The sequence below is a fragment of the Xenia sp. Carnegie-2017 genome, unplaced genomic scaffold (genome assembly GCF_021976095.1).
Source record: "Xenia sp. Carnegie-2017 unplaced genomic scaffold, XeniaSp_v1 HiC_scaffold_3, whole genome shotgun sequence".
NCBI classification, from domain to species: Eukaryota; Metazoa; Cnidaria; class Anthozoa; order Malacalcyonacea; family Xeniidae; genus Xenia; species Xenia sp. Carnegie-2017.
Genome location: NW_025813493.1, coordinates 6,795,733 through 6,808,192, shown reverse-complemented (window position 1 = coordinate 6,808,192; position 12,460 = coordinate 6,795,733). Strand labels below are relative to the sequence as shown.

At 32.9% G+C, this 12,460-nt stretch overlaps 1 protein-coding gene across 3 annotated transcripts in view; it reads left to right on the top strand.

The window, feature by feature from the left end:
* LOC124454497 (collagen triple helix repeat-containing protein 1-like) overlaps nucleotides 1-12,460 on the top strand; it is a 105,970-nt gene that overhangs the window by 11,210 nt on the left and 82,300 nt on the right. Inside the window, exons 1-3 of one of the 3 annotated variants that reach the window (XM_047005302.1) lie at nucleotides 4,225-4,434; nucleotides 6,468-6,797; nucleotides 7,818-8,260. In XM_047005302.1, coding sequence (XP_046861258.1) covers nucleotides 4,342-4,434; nucleotides 6,468-6,797; nucleotides 7,818-8,168 — 774 coding nt within the window. In that variant the 5' untranslated portion in view covers nucleotides 4,225-4,341 and the 3' untranslated portion in view covers nucleotides 8,169-8,260. Of the gene's footprint in view, nucleotides 1-4,224; nucleotides 4,435-6,467; nucleotides 6,798-7,817; nucleotides 8,261-12,460 lie in introns of those variants that run through there. The other 2 variants (XM_047005301.1, XM_047005303.1) reach the window with 2 other exon arrangements.

Sequence of the window (12,460 nt, the reverse complement as noted above, 5' to 3'; positions counted from 1 at the left end):
CACTTTTTTCAATTTGTTTTGAAATAAGATTAAACAACTATTAAAAGATAGGAAACGAGTTTTAAATAGAAGAAAAGTTCCACTCAGATGAAAAACAAAAATGATGTCGTAAGTGACGCTCCATTATTCATTGCCTTGTCTTTAGATTCTATATCATACAATAAGATGTATGCAGCTTTAACTAAACCAAGGTTGATTCCTGGAATCATGAAAGCTTCTCCAATGTCTCAAGCAAGTGCATTGGAGGGATTTCACTCAGTTCTTAACCAGTTTGCACCCAAAACGATCAGCTACTCTTTTCCTAGAATGTTCTGCAGGTATTCTATGAAACATGTGTGATGAAACACCTAAACACCTATGTGTCATTACAGTTTTTATTCCCTTGTGCCAATTTAAACTCTTTCAAGAAATTGAATGCAATTTTTATTTCATGAAGGCATATCCTTGCTGTAACTCACTTCAACAGCAATTTGGACAGGGATAATCAAGAGGTTAATGGTAGTTACCCAGGTTAAAGTTCATTATCCAAAATTTAAAAATGGTGAAGCTGTTGTAAGAAATGTAAAAGTTGCTTAGGATTTTGCTAAGGTTGTTAATATATTTCTCCTACTGCCTGATACCATGTGTTAAATGCCATAATAGTCAAAGCTTAAAAAGAAATGAGTACCATAAAATAAAAGTTTGAATAATTTGCACATTGCTTCTCCAGGGTATGTTGAAGATATATATCAAGTGTTGTGCTCTGCACTCATTGATGAGGAAACATTGAAAAAAGCCAAAGATGATCTATTACGAATGACTCCATGGCCAATGATTTCCATGTTGGACAAGCAATCAAAAAGTGAAGCTATCTCAAAAAAAGAAACAAGACAAAGCACGCCAGCTGTACATGTTCCCCCAACTAAGCCAGTTTTTACAAGTCTTGCTTTGAGTTAATTTGAATCTTATTTTTGGAACTGACTCACTTTATTGTTTGATATAGCAGAAGTATCACCTGATCAGAGAAATGAGAGTGCAGCACCTCGATGTACTGTGTACAAGAATTGGATGAAAGGCTATAAAAATATAATTAACTGTCCAAAATACCAAAAGTAACCACTTTTTTAGGAGCTGGTGGTATGAGCCCAGTTACTTGGGATTTAGTGAAGTGTAAAATGACTGCATGGAAAGAATAAAAAGAAAAGAAATTGTAATTTAGTTTGTTTTGTATAACAAGAATAAGTGTGAATCGAAGATGCAATACATATCAGTGGCTAAAATCATTCCACACTTCACTTAATCCCTACTAACTGGGCTTATGCACGCAACACCTAAAATGATATATAATGTTATGTCATTTTACAAATTGTCCTCTTCATACCCTGCAAAGTGTTCATTTTTTTTAAATTAAAAGTTGTTCGAATAACATGGTAAGCACAAGCTGGAATTCTTTTGTCTTGAAGAATGCAAAGTACAATTCTTGTAAACTGTCTATATGCAATAACTTGAAAAAACTGGAAAAGGCATGATACACAAGGTCCATTAAAACAGGTAGGAGTCCATAAAATACAAATTTTGCAAGTGTGCATTCATAGATAACCCAGACAGAAGCATTTAACTGTTAATTTTAACAAACCTTTGCTCCAAGAATCCTTTACGATATCTAACTCCATCTCGTCTTTGGTAAAGATTGGCAGCTAAATTTTATGCCCATCGATTGAGGCAAATGGCATCAAATCCTGGATGGTCTGTAATGCATTTTGGCTGCCTTCCTAATTCCGCTACTATCATGATCTTGCATTTCAATCATGCAATTGATAATTTCGTGGCAACATCTACATTATTTTGTATTAACCAAGAGAGGAACACGACAGTTACCACAATTGCACCTAAGAAAGTTATCTGTCAAAAGCTTCGGCTACAATAAATAAACAAATTTTCCAACTTTTCTTACCAAGAATCAAGAGGAGCCTCATTTTGCACTCTGCGTTCGAGCTCTTCTGTTTGGCGTCTTTCTTCTTCTGTCTCTCTATTATAGTTTTTTAACCACTCATTATCAGCAAGTGGTTCGTTTTCATACGCTGCAACTTGGCCGTACTCAAAATCGCCATCGCTGTTTCGGAGCGCATTTGATGACGATTGATCTTCGTCTTCTAAATCGAATTCCCGCCTGCTCAACTCAATATTTTCCACTGTTGTTGCTGTACTCGACTCAGAATCGGATGTCAACATGTTTCGTACAATTTTTATGTTAATTTCAAAGCAATATATAAAGAATTGTTATTTCACACTGTGTTGTTTTGTATGCAGCGCATTCATACGTTCCTTACATGACGTCACAAACCTCTCGTCTTAAGTCCTCTCAGCTGTATTCATATGTCTGGTTCATATGTCGTCGTATTATGTGTACAGGAAAAGTCCTCTCAGAGGCGCGGAATTTCTCAATAGCAAGCTAATTCAAACCGCTAAATTGTTTTATTTCTTTACGAAATTTTCTTCGAAATCCTATTTTCCACAGTTTGAATTTTAAAAGTTCAACGAATTTGGAAAGGCTGTATGTGCACTTTAAATGTTCATCACACTTTAAGCAGTCATTGGCATGATCATATGAAAAAATACGAAAAAAGTATGGCAATCTGCTCTTCATTTCAAAGAACGAAAAATATATATTTGAGTGTAGTTTTTAATGATGAAGATCAAAAACACTAAGAAATATCATATATTGATAATGTAGTAAGACAAAGTTTGAGTCAATGGCATATATAGTGCGACAGCAGTACGATAAAGTAATGCTTTTTACGTATTGAAAAAGATTTTAAGAGGAAAGTCCAAAAGTTACAGTCTCGCTGCAGTCTTTGTGGAACAATTTAATGGCGTGTTTATGTTAACACGTTTAATTATTGCTAATAGGAATATCAACATGTTATATGATTGTGGATGTAGATCGTCCAGGTTAGTGTGGTCCTGAGAAGGACTGTTGGTGTTGATGCTGACTGACGTTTCGACAACCTTAGCGGTAGTCATCTTCAGAGTTATTGCTGTATTCATATGTCTGGTTCATACGTCATCGTATTATGTGTACAGGAAAAGTGTGAGTGTCAACCGAGTATTGTCTTCGTGGTTAGTCTAGAGTAATGCAAAACATATGTATGGTATCTATTTCCCTAAACCATTTATGCAACTCGTGATAGTTAAAAAAATTTCTGCAAGATCTTCCATTTCTGCATTTGTTGAAAGAAGTTTCATAAATTTACTTAACGAATGTACGTACTATCATAGTCATTCATCTATATCTTATGATTTTTAAAACAACTTGAGACAATAAACCAAATCCATGAACGGTTTTTCTGGGGCACCATTCGTCAATAGATAAGATGTATGAGTTTTTAAGATTTAAGATTTATAAGATTTAAGAGATTTAAGATTTAAGAGTACATGATAATTTGTTAAAAGAGCATCAACAGGACTTAACTATCATTCTGCTTATTGTATCCTCAGCATGTGTATGTGGCTGCAAAGGTTTGCTAAGTTTCAGAACGCTTTTTCAGAAGAATCGAAACTTCTACTTCCTTTATTTGGTTAAAAATATTGCACAAAGCAAAAGGTCATCAAAAGATCGATAAAAGATTGATAACCGTTGTTGCTAGCAAAACTGAAATCAATTCGTTGCTTTCCTAGCATCAGTTGAGTGAGTTGATGGCAATGAATGTGTGAAGTTGGGCTTAATTCTCTGGCATTAAATATTAACTGAGGAGGTATATAGGAAATATTTCACTCAAAATAAGCGATTGAAGAAAAAGGGTTTCTGTTCACAATACAAACGATTCGTTGATTTATGGTTTTGTTGTTGGTATGTACGTCGTATTGTAGACCTTAAAGCTAAATCAAAATAAAAACGCTCCAATTTCGAGTTTATCACACCTATGTAGTGTGGAAGATGCTTTAATGAAATTTTAAAATATCTAGATTGTTTTATTTACAACATCTTTGTTTAATCACTCAAAAATATTCCACATTTTCCAAGTCATTAAAATTACTTTATTTCTCATAGAAATTTGATTAATTAAAATTCAGTGATGTTTGCAAAAAAGCGCTCGTTCTAGGCACTTGTATACAAATAAATTCCATCCAGCCCATCGATTGGTTGAATTTTATTCTTTGTCATTGTATTACCAATGATGTCGGTGTAGAAGTATTTTAAATTTCAAATTAGCGGCCAAAATTTATTTTGTCTCAGCTAGGATCTGCCACTTGTTCATTATTCCGTTCAAGTCGAAGACAAACAGTGCTACGTACAAGTTCTTCAAACTTTTCTGTTGTCCACTTCTCCTTAAGGTTAAAACGACATTTAATTTCAACTAAATGATGAAAGTTGCTGCACCAGTTACGTTATGTTGGGTCATGGCCTTGTGCGTGTATTTGGCTGAATGTGATGAGGAAATTCAAGATGAAACTGTACGTATTCAATGCTAACACTAGTAGGTTATGGTGTGTTTTCAATTTGCAAATCATAAACGGAATAACAGTCAACTAAGTTTATAACTTCAAAACTAAAGTGTCTTGATTGTTAAAATTCGTATAAGTGTGCACGTATTCTTCTTTAAAATAAAATACACTACATCATTTGTTTATGTGTTGGCTTTAAGACATTGACTAGTTGTAGAAATTTTTGTTATCTCGTAGAATTACTACAAATGCAATCATTTCTTGCAATACGCTGGATTGAAATTTAAAATAATTGGTAAAAATCGTAAGAGATGCACCACTGGGAGATGGGTGTTGTCGTTTACAGCTTTCGATTCTCAATGTATTTTTTACAGTACTATAACTTTTCACGATACACTATGTTTCATTAATAAAACTATTTCAAGTTTGAAATCATTCACTTTTCGTAGTCGTGAATGGGAAAATTGTAATATTATAGAGTGCTATTCTGCTCTAATTAATTCAACGCCTTTAGAAATGTTGCAAATTTGGGCAACCGTCTCAGCACAAACAATCAACATCATAAAAGGCCCCCGCCAATTTAACTAGCATACTTCCGCCTAAAATTAGGAGCATGCTTGTTCCTTTCAGCAATATACTTGCATGAGGAAGATAACAACATCGATAATTGTAACGAATGTTTGGATTCTTGCATGCAAAATAAATCCCATTTTTTAAATACATACCAAGAAGAATTCTATACAAGAATCAGAAACGCATATACCAAAGTATAATCTATATAATTCAAACCACAAACGGTTTTTAGGTATATAATTGCCTTAATCGCATCAGTTGTTTCGAAACGGAAAACGCAAGAATTAAACAAAAATGCGATCGTCCTATTCGTCTGAATGAGACTCTGCTCAAAGAATCAGACTACCAAAATATATTACACTGGACTCTGCAATATTATTAACAAAAACTTGTTGAAACTGCAAATTGACTAGTAGATATTGCATATTACAATAATAAAAAGTTCTTTGTATTACATATAATTCATAAATTGAAAAATATTTGAACAAAAACATGCACAAAATTTCATCAACATTTACAAATTTTTGTTCTATACGGTGCCTAGATCTGCTATTGTCCGTTATGTAATAGTCCTCCGACTTCAATCAAATATTTATGATTAAATGTCTCGTAAAAACACTATGGAGCTGCTGCAGACAAAAGGAACTATAAGGAGTCAACCACAGAGAAAGGAATCAAATATGTAAATATTATAAATTGTAAGGCAGTTTAAGTCTCCTCCACAATATGTAGTGATCAAACAAAATTACATTTTTGTCAAGACAACAAATAATAAATTATGTAATCACACAACACGTATAACAAACAATTTGTATAAGTTAAACAAATGCATTATTATAATCACTAATTCATCTAACTTTAAATAAACATGTATGTTTTGAACTCATTTTACTTGTAACCGTTAATGTTCATCATTATAAAGTATCATAAAATCTAGATTTGTGTATGCCGTAACAAGCTGTCAAGCTGCACAATTAGGAATGGTAAAATAATGCTTGATTGCCGTAAATGTTGCTATTGAATATCCTCAATGACTTGCGTTGGGCTTATGTGTTATTGCACTTTACATCAGAATTTTTCAAATACTTTATTTAAATAATATTTATAGGTGTATAATAAAGATAAATGGTGTAAATTGTCTCTTAAAATATTCATGTGATCTTTATATTGTAATTCATTACTGCTATCCTGACACGGTTAGCAGGTCGAAACAAAGTACATCATAAATAATTGCTATTCGGAAAAAATATGCAAGTTTAGCGTGGATTCGAGACAAGCGGAAATTCAACCGTTGCGAAAAACTTTCAAGTTGTTAAAAAGCTACCATGAGCATGGACCTTCCTTTTCGTTATTTGTAAAATCTTATCAGCAAAAAATCTTAACTGAAAATAGTATTAAGCTTCAGCACAGAGAAAACGAAACTAAATGCAGACAGTCATCATTCATTCATTATTTTTATGTGTTAACAGAGAATGCGAGAGCCTAGAGCTATTTCAAAGAAGCTAAATTCATGCACATACTGTTGTGCTGCACCAGGAACTCCTGGTGCACCTGGGACTCCTGGTGTCCATGGGCTCCCAGGAACCAGAGGCTCTAATGGAAGAGATGGAAGACCAGGAATTAGAGGACCATCTGGGCCGAAAGGTGACAAAGGAATCAAAGGTAGTCTGGGAAGGACTGGTGCAAAGGGTAAAAAAGGTGAGGCTGGTAAAGTAGGTGCTCCAGGAAATAATATTGCATCCAACTGGAAGCAATGCACATGGAAAGAAAATAATGATCTTGATAATGGACTTATAAAGGTAAATACTTGTATCATTATTAAAAAAACAGTTGAACATTTAGTAAACAATGAAGACACTTGAAAATGTAATTTTTATTCTATAAAATTTTAATTTTGCTTTTCTCTTGCTAGCCTACATATTTACTATAATCTAAAGCAAAACCAAATAATCATTTATGTAAATGTGAGCCCACAATAACTAAAAGTGAATGAAATCGAAAGAAAATTACTCTGCAAAAAGTGTAATAATTTGTCATAGTTTAAGTTGCTTTGCTTTATTATTTGTCATAGTTTATGTTGTTTTCCGTTAAGAGTTAAACTATGTTGTATTTGTTCTTGTATACCGGTGGATGTTTGAGTAAATGTGATTGAAGAATTTTAGAAGTGAACAGAAATTTGATAAAGACTTTACTTATAAATTTTTATTGATCAAATCTTGGAGTATGTCATACTAGTGTAACATAAATCCATCGCTTAAATTCCTGTCGAGAACGTTAAAGGAAAAATATAGCCGTTTACAACTTTGATATTGTTATAACCCGGTTTCTCGAGTGTAATTAGACCGGATCTTTCATGCACCATCACCAAAATTTCATTGAGTTCCTAGTATATTTATGTATGGAGCGTAAAAAGCGTACAAAAAAGCAACGTAAAATGAGAATAACGTCAGTATCAAAAATTATTAGAAATTAGAGGACTAGAAAAATTCACAGCTTGTTCTTTTTATATTTTAATTGCAAAAAAAAGTTGTAATTTAGCTGGCTATTTCTACGACGAGTTTTTATGGCTTGCATTAATCGTTCAAAAGTTAGACAAATTTAATGTTAAAACGCTACTTAACTTATGTTCTCTAGTCTCTACGAACATTTAGATGAAATGAGAACTTTCTGTAAAACCAGTCATCTCGCACGTCAAACAGAATCCCCAGCATTTCACTCAACACGATGTATTTCATTACTGGGAGTGCTTCAGTAGTTGAACTTCACGCATGCGTGCTTACAATGTACATAACTATTTCTGCTTGCTTGATGTATTCTAGATATGCAGCTTTAAGAAAAAACGTGACAATACTTATCTTCGCGTGCTCTACGCCGGCAACCTCCGTCTTCGTAACTGTGATAACTGTTGCAAGAGATGGTATTTTAAATTGAATGGAAAAGAATGTAATCCTACAATTGAAGGTGTTTATTACATATGGAAAGGTAGAGGTACACAGAATAACCATCATCATCGTCAGATAGAGGGATATTGTGGTAACATCGATGAGGGTACTATTAATGTTGGATTCTATGTCGGTAATTGTCAGGGATTTTCCAATGCAGATGCCTACAGTGGATGGGATTCAGTGTCTCGAATTGTGATCCAAGAAGTTCAACCCCCTCAGAGTTGAATCAATACAAAACTGACGACTGAACTTTTACTGATCAAATTTTCGTATTTTCATGTTTTATGGTATTTAAAGCTTAACGTTCAAAAGCTGTTATTTTAACTGTTTTAGCTAATGTTAAAAACCTTCAATCCTTTCATGCATGCTCGATTCCCTACATCTTGAAAAAGCAACAAAAATATTTTTCAGTGTATCAATAATTTGTGCAAATTCTTTTTCTTCATTGCCATTGTTGTTCATTAACTACATAAAACTTTCTTGAACACATTTGTTTACTCCTTTTATATGTACTCTATAATACTAATTTCCAAATCAACATTATCCTCTACTGTCTTTATCATCTACTATATCCTTCTCTACTTCTTGTAACCTTATTTATCCTGTTAGATATCTCTATCATTACCTCTGTGGGATATCACTTGATAAAACATTTAATCTTTCTTTTTTTTGAGGTAATATTCATTAGTCTATTTCTAGCGCATTCTTCCATCTCTCTTTAGTGGTATGTATACCTGCTTCTTACAATTATTTTTGTATGTTTGTGTCCTCGGTTTGAAATTTGTTCATTATCTTCTTATTAGTAATCTACAAGTCTACCGAGTACTACATCTACCTCAATTCTTGATTTCTTCTTATTGTCTAATTTACATCTTACTTATAGAGCATAACCATATTTATTATGAAGATACGCAGTACCTTCAATTTCCAACTTTAAACACATGAATCTCTTTGAATTGTTTTGGATATTTAAAATACGGTTATAGCAAAACTCTTCCCTTTAAAGAAAGTCTTAAATTTCTATGCTTCTCCCAACGACTTCAAAATACACTTCTTAGTTTTATGTTTCCCATCTTCAAGCCTTAAAATTTTTATATCTGGTCTCTTGTGCTCACGAGATTTCCATGCCAAAGCTGTTTTCAACCATAAATCTATCATTATCTTCCTGTTACCAGTTCAAAAATCTTGTAGTTCTTCTTACCTCTCAGTAAACACATAGGCCTTCCCTCTCTTCTTTTTGATTAACACCAGTTCAATTACTTTCAACCCTCAACAGCATTTCCAAGGCTAAAACAAATCCGGTATGAAAGCACTAGAAGGCGATAGCATAATTAATATGACAATACTTTACCAATTTTAACGAGGCTGGAAATTGAAACATAGGAAACACTTTCCTAAGAAACCGTTATCTGTATTTTGGATCATATTTACCCAGGGCAGCAGGGCCGAAGACAAAACTTTAATTTGGTGGGGAAAGTATTTTTGCACGAATGATTCTTTTTTAAAGTAATTTGGCTTTCTATAGAAATCAGTCGAGTACAACTGAATATATGAACAGACACCCATCCGCTCAAGCTGTAGCCTTGACTGCAGTCCTTATTTATTTAGAGGTCAAAGTACGAGGTAACCATAATTACGGCTTTAGACCTCCTTCTCAATTAAAATATGTTCAATATCTATACACTATGTTGTTTAGAATCGTACGTTTGACAGTAAAGATATATACATTTATATCATTGATGCTTACTAGATGATTGTTCGAGTATCTTGCTGGTAACATAAGTCCGGATTTGTTGAAGCTTATATTGGGTGTGAGGAAATATTTTTGTGCTAAATATTTTGATTTGTGAAATAATTGGTTTGGAAATATCTTTTTAAGTTGCAGTACATTGATATACACCCAAAGTTTATTGAAGTGGCGTATCTTATTTTAATATTTTGGTCAAAAACATAATACAGGTTAACATGATTTAATTAGTTTACAGGCTCAAGAGAAATTAAGTATACCAGGAATAGATTATCTAAAGCATGGTTACATTGAAAACCCAGTGTAATTTCTCTTACCGGCAGTTCTGCATGCCTAGAATGAATAAAAAGGAAAGTTTTACCAAAGGATAATAAAGTGATTTTTGGAGGCTCCATTATGAAAAGTTTAGAAAATTATTCACATATCATGGGTTTATACAACGAAACAGCAAATGAACACTTTTTCTTTCAACTTTGTTGAAATATGATTCAACAACTATTCAAAAATCGCAAACGAGTTTTAGATAGAAGAAAAGTTCCACTTAGATGAAAAACAAAAATGATGTCGTAAGTGACGAGCCATTGTAAAGTACTTTTCACCAGCAGTGTGAAAAGAGTAAAATATAAAAAAAAAATTCCCGAATACAATTAAGAACAGTCGAATGGTGGAGTAAAATTATCTACATAGAATGTTTGTTACGCATTACATTACATTACTTTCATCTATTGTTCGTTTAGCAAATAGGTTAACCAATAGCTTATGTGAAATTGCTCACTTTTTTCGAAAAGGAGTAATTTTATGTGAACGCGAAATAAAAGACAACGATAATTTCTAAATGCATGAAAGGATCGCGGAACTATTGTAGAAGAAATCAGTTTCGTGACTAACCTGACTATTCATTCTAGCGACGTAAATTCTAAAGGATTACAATAATTCATTTCTTTAGAAATTTATTGTTCTCACAGTCAGTGACCACAATTATGCAAGACAGGAAAAATTTTTCTGTTTTGTGCTAAGTTGTAAGGAAGTCCAAAACCAAATATTGACAAATTAAACTTGTTATTGCGCTTAATTGCTTTAAATCACATACCCTAGATTTGCCTTTGGCTTCAGTAGAACTTCTTCAGTAGAATCGCCTTATTCAGGCTTGTTCTACATAGCAATGATATTTGCATATTTCAAAAAATTTACATACCTCCAAAAAGAAATAAAATAACACGACTCCATTAAAGAAGTTATTTTATTAATTTTGAATTGCCTTTATAATGCAATAAAAAAATACTATGGTAAAATTTGGTGTCATAAACACATTAAACATTAAAAACTCAATCAAAATCATAATGTATGTCATTGTGACGAGCTAAATTATATTTTATCGCTCAATTACTTGTGACATGATGTATTTGTCATCTATTACCATCTTTTGAAGTTACCAGCGTTGAATAAGCTCTTTAACTGTTTGTTTGCATTGGATGTGCTGCTGTTCTGATTTAGTTAACGTATTTAAGCAAAAAGAAAAGAAAAAACCCGGTTTTCAAACATTAATTTGTTCTTCGTCTTCGATAACAAAATTCAACAAAATTGATGATCAGCCATTGCTTGTTTATTTTATTAGCCAAACACATTTTATCACGTGATTAAGCTAGCCAATAGCATTTCTTTAATCCTATAGACGCTAAGCGTGATATTTGCAAAATCAAGACTTTTCAATGTTTCAAGTGTTCAGAGACAAAGAAAACAAACTGTTTGACGGTTTAATTTGGGTTTTTTTTATTTTATTATATAAAACAAATAGATAACATTCAACCGTTGTCTATACAGTTATAGATCACGAGTAAGACGTCATATGTGATAAAATATAGAGTACAGTAGCAGTTTAATTTAATTGGCTACTTCACTCGCAAGCTAATTTTAATTGAAATAACCAAAGAAATAATCGCAGTAGAAACAACGTCATTGTGGATTAATCTCATGCTGTTCACCCAGCTAGCACAAAAACGTTCTCATAACGTTTTGGAAACGTTGTACGAGCGTTCTGCGAGCGTTGTAATCAAACGTTATCTGGACGTTTATTTGTTAACTCCGCTCAACATTCCCTCAGGTAATATTATCTTCGAAGGTAAATAAACTTAATTGGTGCACATTGATACATTAAAATATTCTCACGAATGTAAATCCATCACATTTTGAATGTTTGTGAACAACGTTCTTTTAACGTACATTAACGTTTGTAGAAAACGTAAAATGATGACATTCTCACAACGTTAAGGGAACGTTCAAAGAATCGCTGAACGTTCTAAGAACTTTGTGTGAACGTTTGGTCCAACCTAACCAAACCACAACCATCACAGAACGTTACGAGTACGCTCATTAGCTGGGCAGGTCCTCCACAACTAAGAACCTTTACATTATGAAAGGTGATTTTAAAACATTGTTGCCGTATAGAACAAAAAAACATTTTGATTCTTAACGTCAATTTTAGTGTATAAAGAACAGACTAAGTACGACAATGAATTGCGAAAAATTCAGCCGTCTTGCTTTGATGAGAATTGAGCACGATATTTTGAAAAACTAAATTGACTTTGAAGAACTGATCAAAGACTTTAATTTTGACAGAAGCAAATCATTTTACCTACATGAAAATATTTTACCTGCATGAAAATATTTTACCTGCGTGAAAATATTTTACCTGCATGAAGAGGCATTCAGTTATCACATCAATCAAAGTTTTTTACGAGTTCTACATTCTGAGTTTATACATGTATCAGAT